Below are 12,338 nucleotides of genomic sequence, written 5' to 3'. Positions count from 1 at the left end.
CCAAGTGCCAGATCCTCTCCCGAACTGCTATTCAGTGGAATTATATACTCTGATGATTTGTAAAAGCTGGTGCTTGGCATCTCTTTCCTGGAAGAATCTCCATGCAGATTGTTAATCTGATTTTCAGCCAGGTTATAAATTTCCCAAACACTAATTAACAGCAATCAAAACTTCAAACGGAATAATCGAAACAAAGAAATCAGGAAGCATCAGCAAAAGAGAAACCATGAAACAGTCAGAGGCGGTAAAAATAATAATCTCCTATAAACAACAATAGTACCATTAAAACATCAATTAAAAAGTTTGGTGTATTACATTGTTTGGGTCTGGCAGGCTAATATGGTAGGCATCTGCTGGGCAGACCACAAGCAGTCTATAAGCAGTGGGACCAAATGAAGATTACTACCAACATTGATAAAGAGTTGACCATTCGATCAAGGCAGTAATGCACCCCTTTTCCCCACAGACACACATAGCTATAGTGTACAACAACAACAACAAACTCAAACTCAACACAGACAAGACGGAGTGGCTGTGGGTCTTGCCTCCCAAGGACAATTCTATCTGTCTGTCCGTCACCCTGGGGGGGAGTTATTGACCCCCTCAGAGAGGGTCCACAACTTGAGCGTCCTCCTCAATCCACAGCTCACATTAGAGAAACATCTTTCAACTGTGGCGAGGGGGGCGTTTGCCCAGGTTTGCCTGGTGCACCAGTTACGACCTTATCTGGACCGGGACTTACTACTCACAGTCACCCATGCCCTCATCACCTCAAGGCTCGACTACTGTAATGCTCTCTACATGAGGCTGCCTTTGAAAAGTGTTCGGAAGCTTCAGGTCATGCAGAATGCAGCTGCGAGAGCAATCATGGGCTTCCCAAGGTATGCCCATGTTACACCCACACTACGCAGTCTGCATTGGTTGCCGATCAGTTTCCGGTCACAATTCAAAGTGTTGGTTATGACCTATAAAGCCCTTCATGGCACCAGACCAGATTACCTCAGGGACCGCCTTCTGCCGCACGAATCCCAGCGACCGGTTAGGTCCCACAGAGTGGTCTTCTCCAGGTCCCGTCAACTAAACAATGTCACTTGGCGGGACCCAGGGGAAGAGCCGTCTCTGTGGCGGCCCCGACCCTCTGGAACCAACTCCCCCCAGTGATTAGAATTGCCCCCACCCTCCTTGTCTTTCGTAGGCTGTTTAAAACCCACCTTTGCAACAAACAGCTGGATTCATAAACTTCTTTATCAACATACATTTATTATTTATTTTATTGGATTTGTATCCCACCCGTCTCCGAGGATGTGTGTGTGTGTGTGTGTGTGTGTGTGTGTGTATTTGTAGATTTTCATGGATATGAAGGTCTTGGCATATTCAGGTTTCTTCCCGTGTAAGTTTCAGAGATTCCTGGTGACACTTGGTTTGTATATGTGTGTGTGTGTAAATATATATTTATAATACCACAAGTAGAATTATTCAATCAGTTACAGGCAGCAGAGAACAACTAGTTTCATTTCAACAGAGTTCAGAGAGGAAGAATACAGAGTGTGGACGTACAGCCACACCCAGCTTAAGCTTTAGAATTCTGTTTCGATTTTCTGCACGGACTCAGAAGTGGTTAGCTCCTTTTGGCTGACTCAATTGCTATGGCTGACTCAATTGCTGTGTGTATTCATTGGCTAACCTTGTTACCATTGACTCTCCCAGTTCATGAATATCTTAACATAACACAACATCACTTTGGAGCACACTGCTAGCTCAGAGCTGCAGAGCCATTGTGGAAGACCCACAATAGTTGACTTAGATAGATGTTCAAGGGTAGAGATCAGATTTTTTTTTTTTAGGTACCTGGGACTCTTGATGATTGCCCAGCATTGTCCATTCTAGAGGCAAGAACTAATCTCCATTAACTAAATCTGTGTGTCTCCAACCTAATTTTCAAAGCTAAAAGTACATTTTAGCAGGAGACCCAGACATCCCAAAAGGCTTTTCTGCCTCTCAAAAGACAAGTGGACTATTTTCTTGAAAATCTTTTGCTTCACATATAAGAAGCTTCTTCAGTTCAGAATGGTGGGGAACGACTGAATTAAATCAGAATGAAGAAGCTTCTTGCATGAGAAGTAAAATGTTTTCAAGAAAAAAAATAAGGTAGTCCAGGTTCGTTTGTTTGTTTGTTTTTGAAAAACACCTTTGGGACAACCATGACTTGGATGAGTGAGAATCTTCATAGACATATGAACCTCAGAGCTTTAATAAAGAAAGAATCTTTTATTTATTTATTATTTTATTAAATGTATATGCCACCCATCTCACTATCAAGTAACTATAGAACAGTAGTTCTAAACCTGGGGGTCAGGACCCCTTTGGGGGTTTTGAAAGAAAGGGGTCACCTAATGTTCTGCCGGCGTGTGCCAACCACCCGTAATTACAGGGTAATTAGTCCAAGCAGACACACACCCATGATTGAATGCAAACGAAAAGTTCTTTATCAACAGAAGAAAATAAAAAAACTCCCTTTTAAACTTCAAAGGGATTTATTGTACAAACAATGCACAGTTTAAATGTAAACCAGTTTCTAACCCACTAATGTTCTCCAAACAGTGATAAACACTCACAATGAAGTATAATTCAGAGTCCAGGAATTCCACACACAGTCTTGAAAACAAACAGGAAACAACAATCCACGGTCTTGACGAAACTACAATCAGATAATCCTCCACAATGGCCAAACTAGCACATTGCTCTTTTATCAGCAGCTCTAATTACTGGAGCCCCACCCAAACACTGGTGGCCTCTTTTATCTCCTGTAATATTTCTTAAGTTGTTCTCTCCTATGCATAATTCTATGCATGCGTGGGTCAGTCATACATTCCTCCTCTGAATCCAAAGAAGATAAGGAAGATAAGGAAGATTGGTCTCCTCCTGGGCTGTTAGCCAAGCCCCCCTCTTCCATGTCACCGACACATCCTTCGGCAGAGGATACTTTGCTGGCAGACTCTGTCGGAAGCAAAACAGGCCTGTGGCATGTGGATGTTTCCCCCACATCCACATCCACATTCCTTGGGGCAGGAACTGAGCCAGAGCTAATCACAACTCCTAAAACCATGGGAAAAGACAAATTTTGGAACTAAAGCTTCCATTCTAGCACCTTGGAACATATTTTTACAATCCGACCAATCAGGCATTTACAGTGGGAGGAGTGTCCCTCTGACCTTCCAATCAGCTTTAAGTTCTGTTGGAAGAATTGTCACTAGACTTATTTATTTATTTACTTACTTACTTACTTACTTACTTACTTACTTACTTACTTACTTACTTACTTACTTATTTTATTAGATTTGTATGCCGCCCCTCCCCGCAGACTTGGGGCGGCTCACAGCAGTGCTAAAACAGTATACAATGACAAATCTAATATTAAGTGTAAAATAAAAATTTTACATTAAAAACCTCAAAAAACCCTTATATAAAAACATACACACAAACATTCCATACATAAAACTACCTAGGCAAGGGGAGACGTCTCAGTTCCACCATGCCTGATGGCAGAGGTGAGTTTTAAGAAGTTTACGAAAGGCAAGGAGGGTGGGGGGAGCTGGTCCCAGAGGGTTGGGGCCACCACAGAGAAGGCTCTTCCCCTGGGTCCCACCAGCCGACATTGTTTTTATGGTTGGGGAGCACCACAACATGAGGAACTGTTGCGGTATTAGAAAGGTTGAGAACCACTGCTCCAAAAAAAGGGGGGGAGTACAATACAGTGTTCTACTAACATTGCTGGGCCAACTTATACATCTGTGCCTTTTCAGAAAATTGAGTTACAGAAAGCTAATTTTTGAATAATGTGGCTAAAGATTATTGGAAACGGGAGGAAATTGTGCAGATGTGTTTAGTTTTCACCTCAGCGGGGAACTTTTGAAGTGCCAGCTGGAAATGGTCCCCCAGTTGCTTTCTCATTATTAAAGTGAGGAAATGCGATATAGATGGAAATTTGGGAAGGGAGGGAAGAATTATCATTATCTTTTGTAACTCTAATTACAACTTTTCCACTTTCATCCATTTTTCTCTCCCTGTCCCTTTGCCTTTCAGCGCCAAGTGCTTCACCTCAGAATATTTCTTTGGAAGTGGTGAACTCCAAGGTAAGCCAACGCATTCTCTTCTTACCTGAAATCGTGTCTGTTCATTTATGGGCTCTGTTCTGTCTGGGTCACTCCGGAAGCTATAACCCACCCAAAAAGATAAGCCAGACACACCGGTAAAATTCAAATACAGTTTTATAATGTTCAAGGAAAACGAAGCTAACAGAAAATGTCCTTACAAAGCAGGAAAACACTGGAACTCAAAATATATACACGAAGGCGATTGTCCATGCATCAATATAGGATTCTTGCTGCCAAGACGAGGCTGTAGATACCAGACATACACCTCCCACGGTTCTTCAAGACTGCTGGGCCACAAGCCAGGAACAGAGACGCCGAGAAACAATGCAGGTTACAGGAACTCCAAACTGATAACACTCCACATGGCTTCAATAGCTTGACTGCCTTATAAACCCTTCCCTGCTAATGAGGACCACACCCAAGCCCTGGTGTTCCTTATTCAATGCTGATAATATTTCCTCAATTGCTCCTTCCTTTGATCTAAACGTCTCTGTCGCATGTCAATGACAGCTTGTGCCTCGTCACCTAATGACTCCAAGCTACTGGCAGGGGAGAGCCCCTCCCCGGGGCTCCCATGCTGTTCTTCCTCGTCACATTCCTGACTGGACCCTCCCCCGTCTGACTGCTCAGCCCCCTCCTCTTCGCTGTCAGCCTCCTCCGGGCATGGAGCCAGCAGAGACGCAGCTGGCCTTTGATCTGCCTCAAGCTGAACCACAACAGGCTCCATGTGTCATTGTCCTGAATTGTCACTCTCGCATAGTTTTCTCTGATGTGGAGTCTATCTCTAAATCAGTCCAACTCATATAGTGGGGGTGCGCATCCCTGGGGAGGCATGGAGCAATGCCAAGGGTGAGCAATTGACCCCAGGGAACATGCGTGGACCCTCTCGATCGAATCCCGCAGATTATTTAAAATAAGTAATAGATAAATTTTACTTCTCAAACATAGCTCTGGTCCGTCTTCACTCCTATTCTTTCCTGTAGTCAGCCTAATGATTAATAAGAGGCATGGTGGCTCAGTTGTTAGTATTACAGGCTAACTCTGCCCACTGCCAGGAGTTCGATTCTGACTGGCTCAAGATCGACTCAGCCTTCTATCCTTCCAAGATCAGTAAAATGAGGATCCAGATGTTTGAGGACAATATGTTGACTCTGTAAACAGCTTAGAGAGGGCTTTAAAGCTCTATGAAGCGATATACAGTGTTACCTCGATTTTCGCGGGTTCGAACTTCACGGAAAGTCTATACCACGGTTTGTCAAAAATATTAATTAAAAAAATACTTTGCAGGTTTTTTCCCTATACCACGGTTTTTCCCACCCGATGACGTCATATGTCATCGCCAAACTTTCATCTGCCTTTAAGATATTTTTTAAAATAAACTTTAATAAATAAACATGGTGAGTAATAATCTAAATGGTTGCTAAGGGAATGGGAAATTGCAATTTAGGGGTTTAAGGTGTTAAGGGAAGGCTTGTGATACTGTTCATAGCCAAAAATAGTGTATTTACTTCCGCATCTCTACTTCGCGGAAATTCAACTTTCGCGGGCGGTCTCGGAACGCATCCCCCGCGAAAAGCGAGGGAACACTGTATACAGTAAGTCTAAGTACTATTGCTATTTAACCTTTTTTGTGGTATGTGGAACTGTGTACATATCCACCTCATTATCTGTATGCTGCTTTTGTGCTTCCTATGCATTTATGGTTAACCAGCTACCAACATTCTAGGTTAAAACAGCTGTGCTAATGTGTGTTTCTTTTCTTTTCAAAAATGGATGTACAAAATGTTCCCTTTGTTATTTGTTTGTCATAAGCAGGACATTGGGGGAATGTGCATATAATGAGCTTTGAACATTCCCAGTGGTAACATAAATTATCTGAATTCTAAACTTCAAATGGTGAGAGAGCCCTGAAAGTCTAAGTTAGTCTCTAGACAAATTAGAGTCTACCTCCATCAAATTTCAGCTTTTTGTAGATGTGGTTTCATTTAGATGCAGTTTCATTTCTTCCTATTGCAGGCAAAGGTTAGGGAAAGAAATAACCCTTTTGGTTGACAGAATTAGGTTCCCTACTATTCAGAATATCTTTAAATGGCTACATTTAGAATATCCAGATTATGCTGTAATAGCCAAAGTGTGCACTAGAAAATTATTTTTTTTCCCCTGGGACTGATAAAAATGACTTTCATTATTGAATTTCCTACTTCCTTTCCATAAATTAATGTTTTCTTTTTTTCCCCAAAACTTTATTAATTTTCAATAAAAAGACATACAAACTTACAAACATTTAAACACATAGTAGGGGTTACAATTACCCCTCTTTTCTTGAAGTCAATTTTCAATACAGAAAAAAGGATAAAATCTTTAAGTCAAACTAATATTCTAATTGAAAAGAAGAATTTTGTTTACATATTCTAATAAACATAGAGTTAAATTGATAAAAAAGAAAAACCAACAACAATAAATATCAATAACATTTGATTATATTCATACAGTTTTCATAACCTTATTTTCAACTTTATTCTTATCTATCCATGTATAAACTTTATCCCAAATAATATAAAGGTCAGATTCTTCTTGATCATTCAGCCGTCTTGTCATCGTATCCATCTCTGCACAATCCAATTTTTTTTTAACTACATCCTCTTTTTTGGGGACTTCTTCCCCTTTCCAATTTTGTGCATAAACTATCCTGGCCGCTGTTAAGATATGTACAACCAGATTAAAAATATCTTTTTTATATTTCTGTTTAGCTATACCTAAGAGATAAAATTCAGGGAACCATAAATTAATGTTTTCATTGGGTGAGGCTTACAGTATAACCCCTGCCTGGAATTCCTTTTGGAAAAGACCCAGTTCTTATTTCTAAACAGAAGTTTCTAGGTATGAGGAAAATAAAAATAGAAATTCAGTTTCCTATCTGAAGCCTGTCATTTCTAATTGATCTAGAATAGTACCAATAGAAGAGAATATTTGTAGCTCAGGGTTGACCTTGGAACAGTGTTTTCCAAACTTGGCAACTTTAAAACGTGTGAACTTTAATTCCCCAAATTCCCTAGACTGCATGCTGGCTGGCGAATTTTGGGAGTTGAAATTCACACATGTTGAGATGGCCATGTTCGGAAAAAAAAGACCCTGACATTTTATTTTATTTATTTATTTTTATTTGTTTGTTTTGACAAGGGCTGTTGGCCTCTTACCAGGCCGGCGGTGTTTGTGGCATGGGCGGGGAAGGAGGACGCCATCTTGGGGTGGAGCCTGCAGCCCCGCGTCATCACCATGGGCCGCAGTGTCATCATCACAGTGCGCGGGGCACCAATTTGGCTGAGGAGCAGCCAGGGAGGTGCCTTTTTAAGCAGCCTGCTCATGGTGCTGCTCCTCTTTGTCTTCCTTCCAAAAGACCAGGGGTGAGCCATCCCACATGCTAGGGGGGCATGGCATGGGGTAGGGGGCAGGTGAAAGGATACCACTCCCCTATGCCCGGGCAAGGAGCTTTCACCCGAGAATTGCTTAGAAAAGGTTTGGTGACAGTGGACGCTGCCCTCATTTTTATTTATTCACCCCTGCAGATCATGTGATTTAGATGATTAATTAATTAATCAATAATAAATTAATAAAGTGACCCCATTATACCCAAACATCTGTGTCCGGGTGTTACTCCACCTTCAACGCAAGTACGTATTGGTGGTATACAAAGATATAATAATATTCATATACATGATACTAGTAAAAGAGGAACATTAGGACGGGACGGAAGGCACGCTGGTGCACTTATGCACACCCCTTACTGACCTCTTAGGAATCGGGAGAGGTCAACAGTGGATAGTCCAAGGGTAAAGTTTTTGGGGTTAGGTGATGATACTACAGAGTCTGGTAGTCAGTTCCATGCATCAACTACTGGATTACTAAAGTCATATTCCCTGCAGTCGAGTTTAAAGAGGTTTACTTTAAGTTTGTATCTGTTGTGTGCTCGTGTGTTGTTGTGGTTGGGAAGTAAAAATTCCTTCTCCCCCTCTTGGCAACCTGGTTTGTGTTCCTATTGGATCCATAAAATTGGATCCTTAAAATCAAAGGTTCTCATTTTGTGCATCTGTGTACATGTGTTTTATATATTGTGATGCCTCATCTTACAAACTTAATTGGTTCCGGGACAAGGTTTGTAAAGTGTAAAGTTTGTAAGATGAAACAATGTCTCCCATAGGAATCAAGGGAAAAGTGATTAATGCGTGCAAGCCCAAAACTCACCCCTTTTGCCAGCTGAAGCACCCGTTTTTGCGCTGCTGGGATTCCCCTGAGGCTCCCCTCCATGGGAAACCCCACCTCCGGACTTCCGTGTTTTTGTGATGCTGCGATTTTGCTGACGCTCCCCTCACCGGGAAACCCCACCTCCGGACTTCCGTTGCCAGTGAAGCGCCCGTTTTTGTGCTGCTGGGATTTCCCTGCAGCATCGCAAAAACACGGAAGTCCGGAGCCTCAGGAGAATCCCAGCAGCACAAAAACAGGCGCTTCACTGGCAATAGAAGTCCAGAGATGGGGCATCCCAATGGCGGCAGCTTGGGTTTATAAGGTGAAAATAGTTTGGAAGAAGAGGCAAAAAAATCTTAAACCCCGGGTTTGTCTCTTGAAAAGTTTGTATGACGAGGGGTTTGTAAGACGAGGTATCGCTGTACATACATTTTTAATGTACTTAAATGTTCATTGCTATTCTTTTTTGTTGAGTATCCACTCCCCTATCTCATTAGCTGTGCCAGGCAACATGTCGCCATTCTCTAGAAAGAAAGTTTCTGCAAGAAAGGTGGCTGGGGGACCATTTTCCACTTTTTCGCATTGCCTAAGTCAAGGTGCCCTGGGTATTGGAGAGCCGTGCTTAATTAAGGAAACTACTCTGCTTCGTTAGAACTTGGGCAGATGTGGTTAGTTATTAATTGTGGGTAAACAAGACTTCGCAAGGTATTTGCTGACTCTAAGGAAGAGAAGACGGCTGCTTCGGATGCTTTTAATGAGGCATTGCTCTTGTGGCAGACTTGATGGTGCAATCTGGATTCCGTAAGTCAGTGCCAGCTTTCTGCCATAGATATTAACAGTTCCTTGTCCCCACAAAGCAGCTCATTTGTGTGCTGGATGCCAGGATCAGAGTCATCAAGAGGCAAGAGACTGAAAGAAGAGGGAAAGAAAATGCTTATCCTTTAAACAAATCTTGACAGTGATGAATTGGTCCTCTGCAATCTGGGACGGTTGAAAATAGACCCATCAAAGAGCAAATGATGACCTCATTTCACAGTTCAGATGTTACAGTTGGTGGACTGTCCCTTGATCTCAAAACACAGAAGCAAACAAATCTCTGGGGGACAGGGTGGACAATGAACCCATTTAGAACTTGCCTGTAGTTACAAACAGTGAGATTTCTGCATTAGGCCGATGGTTTGGGGCAGGGGTAGGCAAAGTTGGCTCTTCTATGACTTGTGGACTTCAGCTCCCAGAATTCCTGAGCCAATCAGGCTAGCTCAGGAATTCTGGGAGTTGAAGTCCACGTGTCATTGAAGAACCAACTTTGCCTACCCCTGGTTTGGGGTATCTACAAAAGGTGGCAAATGCTGTGTCTTAGAGACATCATGGGTGGTCTACCAAGAAAAAAGAACTTCTTAAATTATATGTCCTCATTGCATTTAAATGGTTAATGGAATAGGTACTGTACATCAGGGTTAAACTGTGGGGTCCTTGGTGTTGTATGAGCTTAGTTGTTTTCTTGCAGGCCTTCCATTACCCAACTAGGTAACATCATCAATGCTAGAAGGGAGTAGTGTTTGCTCTCATTATTTATATTACTTGTTTGCCTTGTTAGTGTTGGTCAGTGGAGGGCTGCAAAAAGAATTGCTACCACATTGTGGCCGTGGCTTATTTTGTGGGTATGGCTTGTTGGCCATGTGACCAGGTGGGAGTGGCTTGATGATCATGTGACTGGGGCAGCTTAAAGGACACCCCTTTAGCTTCAAGGTGGCCAACTTGACGTTCCCCCCACCACAAAAAAGAGGACTGTGAAAGTTTTTACAGACCCCATCACATCCTGGACACAAACTGTTTCAACTCCTACCCTCAGAATGACGCTATAGAGCACTGCACATCAGAACAACTAGACACAAAATGAGGGGATTATTTCTTTAGCAGAGTGATGGCGTTTGAGGAAAACCGAACACCATCGCTCTGCTAAACAAATATTTATTTATTTATTTATTTTTATTCATTTGTCCAATACACAATACATATGGAAGAGAATAGACATGAAGTAATATATATAAAGATAATATGTAAAAATAGAGGAGAAGATATATGAAAGGAAGAAAATATATATGATATATGAGATAAAGGAAAGACAATTGGACAGGGGACGAAAGGCACACTAGTGCACTTATGTACACCCCCTACTGACCTCTTAGGAACCTGGAAAGGTCAATCGTGAATAGTCTAAGGGAGAAATGTTGGGGGTTAGGGGTTGACACTATTGAGTCCGGTAATGAGTTCCACGCTTCGACAACTCGATTGTTAAAGTCATATTTTTTACAGTCAAGTTTGGAGCGGTTAATATTAAGTTTGAATCTGTTGTGTGCTCTTGTGTTGTTGCAGTTGAAGCTGAAGTAGTGATTGACTGGTAGGACGTTTTAGGCACCGTAGTTCTAAGCTTTGTAGACCCAGGATTGTTAGTCTATTTTCGTAGGGCATTCTGTTTCAAGTGGAGGAGTGAAGGGCTCTTCTGGTGAAATATCTTTGGACGTTTTCAAGGGTGTTGATGTCCGAGATGTGGTATGGGTTCCAGGCAGATGAGCTGTATTCAAGGATGAGTCTGACAAAAGTTTGTAGGCTCTTGTGAGTAGTGTGAGATTGCCGGAGCAGAAGCTACGTAGGATCAGGTTAACAACTCTAGAAGCCTTTTTGGCGATATTGTCAAACTATTTACAAAGTCTGCACTACTATTAATCTTCCCATCGTTCCCATCACCCATCTCCTCCCACTTATAACTGCATGACTGGAACTTTGTTGCTTGTTTCCTTATGATCTATAGTGATTGTTTCCTATTATGATTTGATTGCTTATTTGTATCCGGACTATGATTAAGTGTTGTACCTCATGATTCTTGACGAACGTATCTTTTTTTTTTAAATGCACGCTGAGAGCATATGCACCAAGACAAATTCCTTGTGTGTCCAATCACACTTGGCCAATAAAGAATTCTACTCTATTCTATATAAGCCCTATCTGTATTCTTAGGAAAACAAATAAACAAGAGAGGCAGCCAGTATTTAATTCTGTGCTGACAGGTAGACTTTGCTGCCCAAAGGGAGGTGAGGAATAAATGTAAGCCAAGCTAGTAAGGAGCAAATTGAGTCACTAAAAAGTAGGGTGAGAAATGAGCTCATCAGTTTGTCTTTGGGCGAATGGCTCAGCTCAGCCATTTGGTGAAAGCTTTCCGATGGCCTATCAAAATTCCAATTTCTTTTTCCCACCAATCCCCAAAACTGTAGTCTACGGTAATTATTTTGGCTGCTTCTCCCCCAACCCCAGATTTTCTCACTCTGTTCCCTGAAGTTTCTTTTTAAAAAAAATTCAGACAGTGCAGGTTATATATCAATTTGCAACCTCAATTGGGACTGGAATTTCTGTTGCTAAGCAAGCTAAGCTAAGTACAGCGAGTCATGTGTGATTTTGCAACCCCTTTTTGCCGTTATTTGTATGTAGCTTTGAGGCTAGATGCCGTCGTCATAGCTACTAATTTCTTTGGGTTTTCCTCGATTAATTGTGCAATCCTTACGTTTTAAAGTTGTTCAATGAATCACTGCCATGGTTAAGTGCATCACATGGTTGTTAAGTGAGGAGTGGTGCAGTGGCTTAGAGGCGGAGCACTTGCTTCACAATCAGGAGGCTGTGAGTTCGATCCTAGGTAGAGACAGATATTTCTCTCTCTATGCACGATAAAACATTATCTGCTGAACATAACTCCACATTAGTGACCACATTGTTTACTGGCCAGAAGGGCATCTGGCTAATAAACACTCAGCTCCATTCAATTGTCCAAGACTCCACCCCACAAGGAATTAAGGGGTTAAGGATGCTGGAGCCATTGTAAATACATGCCCATTGCCAAGTGTCTGACTTATGAGTACATGACTATGGAATGCTGTGACAGTCATAAAT

The 12,338-nt window shown here is 42.0% G+C and overlaps 1 protein-coding gene across 1 annotated transcript in view; it reads left to right on the top strand.

Moving 5' to 3' along the window:
* The window catches only part of DCC (DCC netrin 1 receptor), a 927,153-nt gene that overhangs the window by 549,283 nt on the left and 365,532 nt on the right, over positions 1 to 12,338 (top strand). The window contains exon 12 of the mRNA XM_070736918.1: positions 4,084 to 4,133. Within this exon, the coding sequence (XP_070593019.1) occupies positions 4,084 to 4,133 (50 nt within the window). The remainder of the gene's footprint in view (positions 1 to 4,083; positions 4,134 to 12,338) is intronic.

Source organism: Erythrolamprus reginae, chromosome 2, assembly GCF_031021105.1.
Source record: "Erythrolamprus reginae isolate rEryReg1 chromosome 2, rEryReg1.hap1, whole genome shotgun sequence".
In the NCBI taxonomy this organism is placed as follows: domain Eukaryota; kingdom Metazoa; phylum Chordata; class Lepidosauria; order Squamata; family Dipsadidae; genus Erythrolamprus; species Erythrolamprus reginae.
This window is presented reverse-complemented; position numbering and strand designations above follow the sequence as displayed.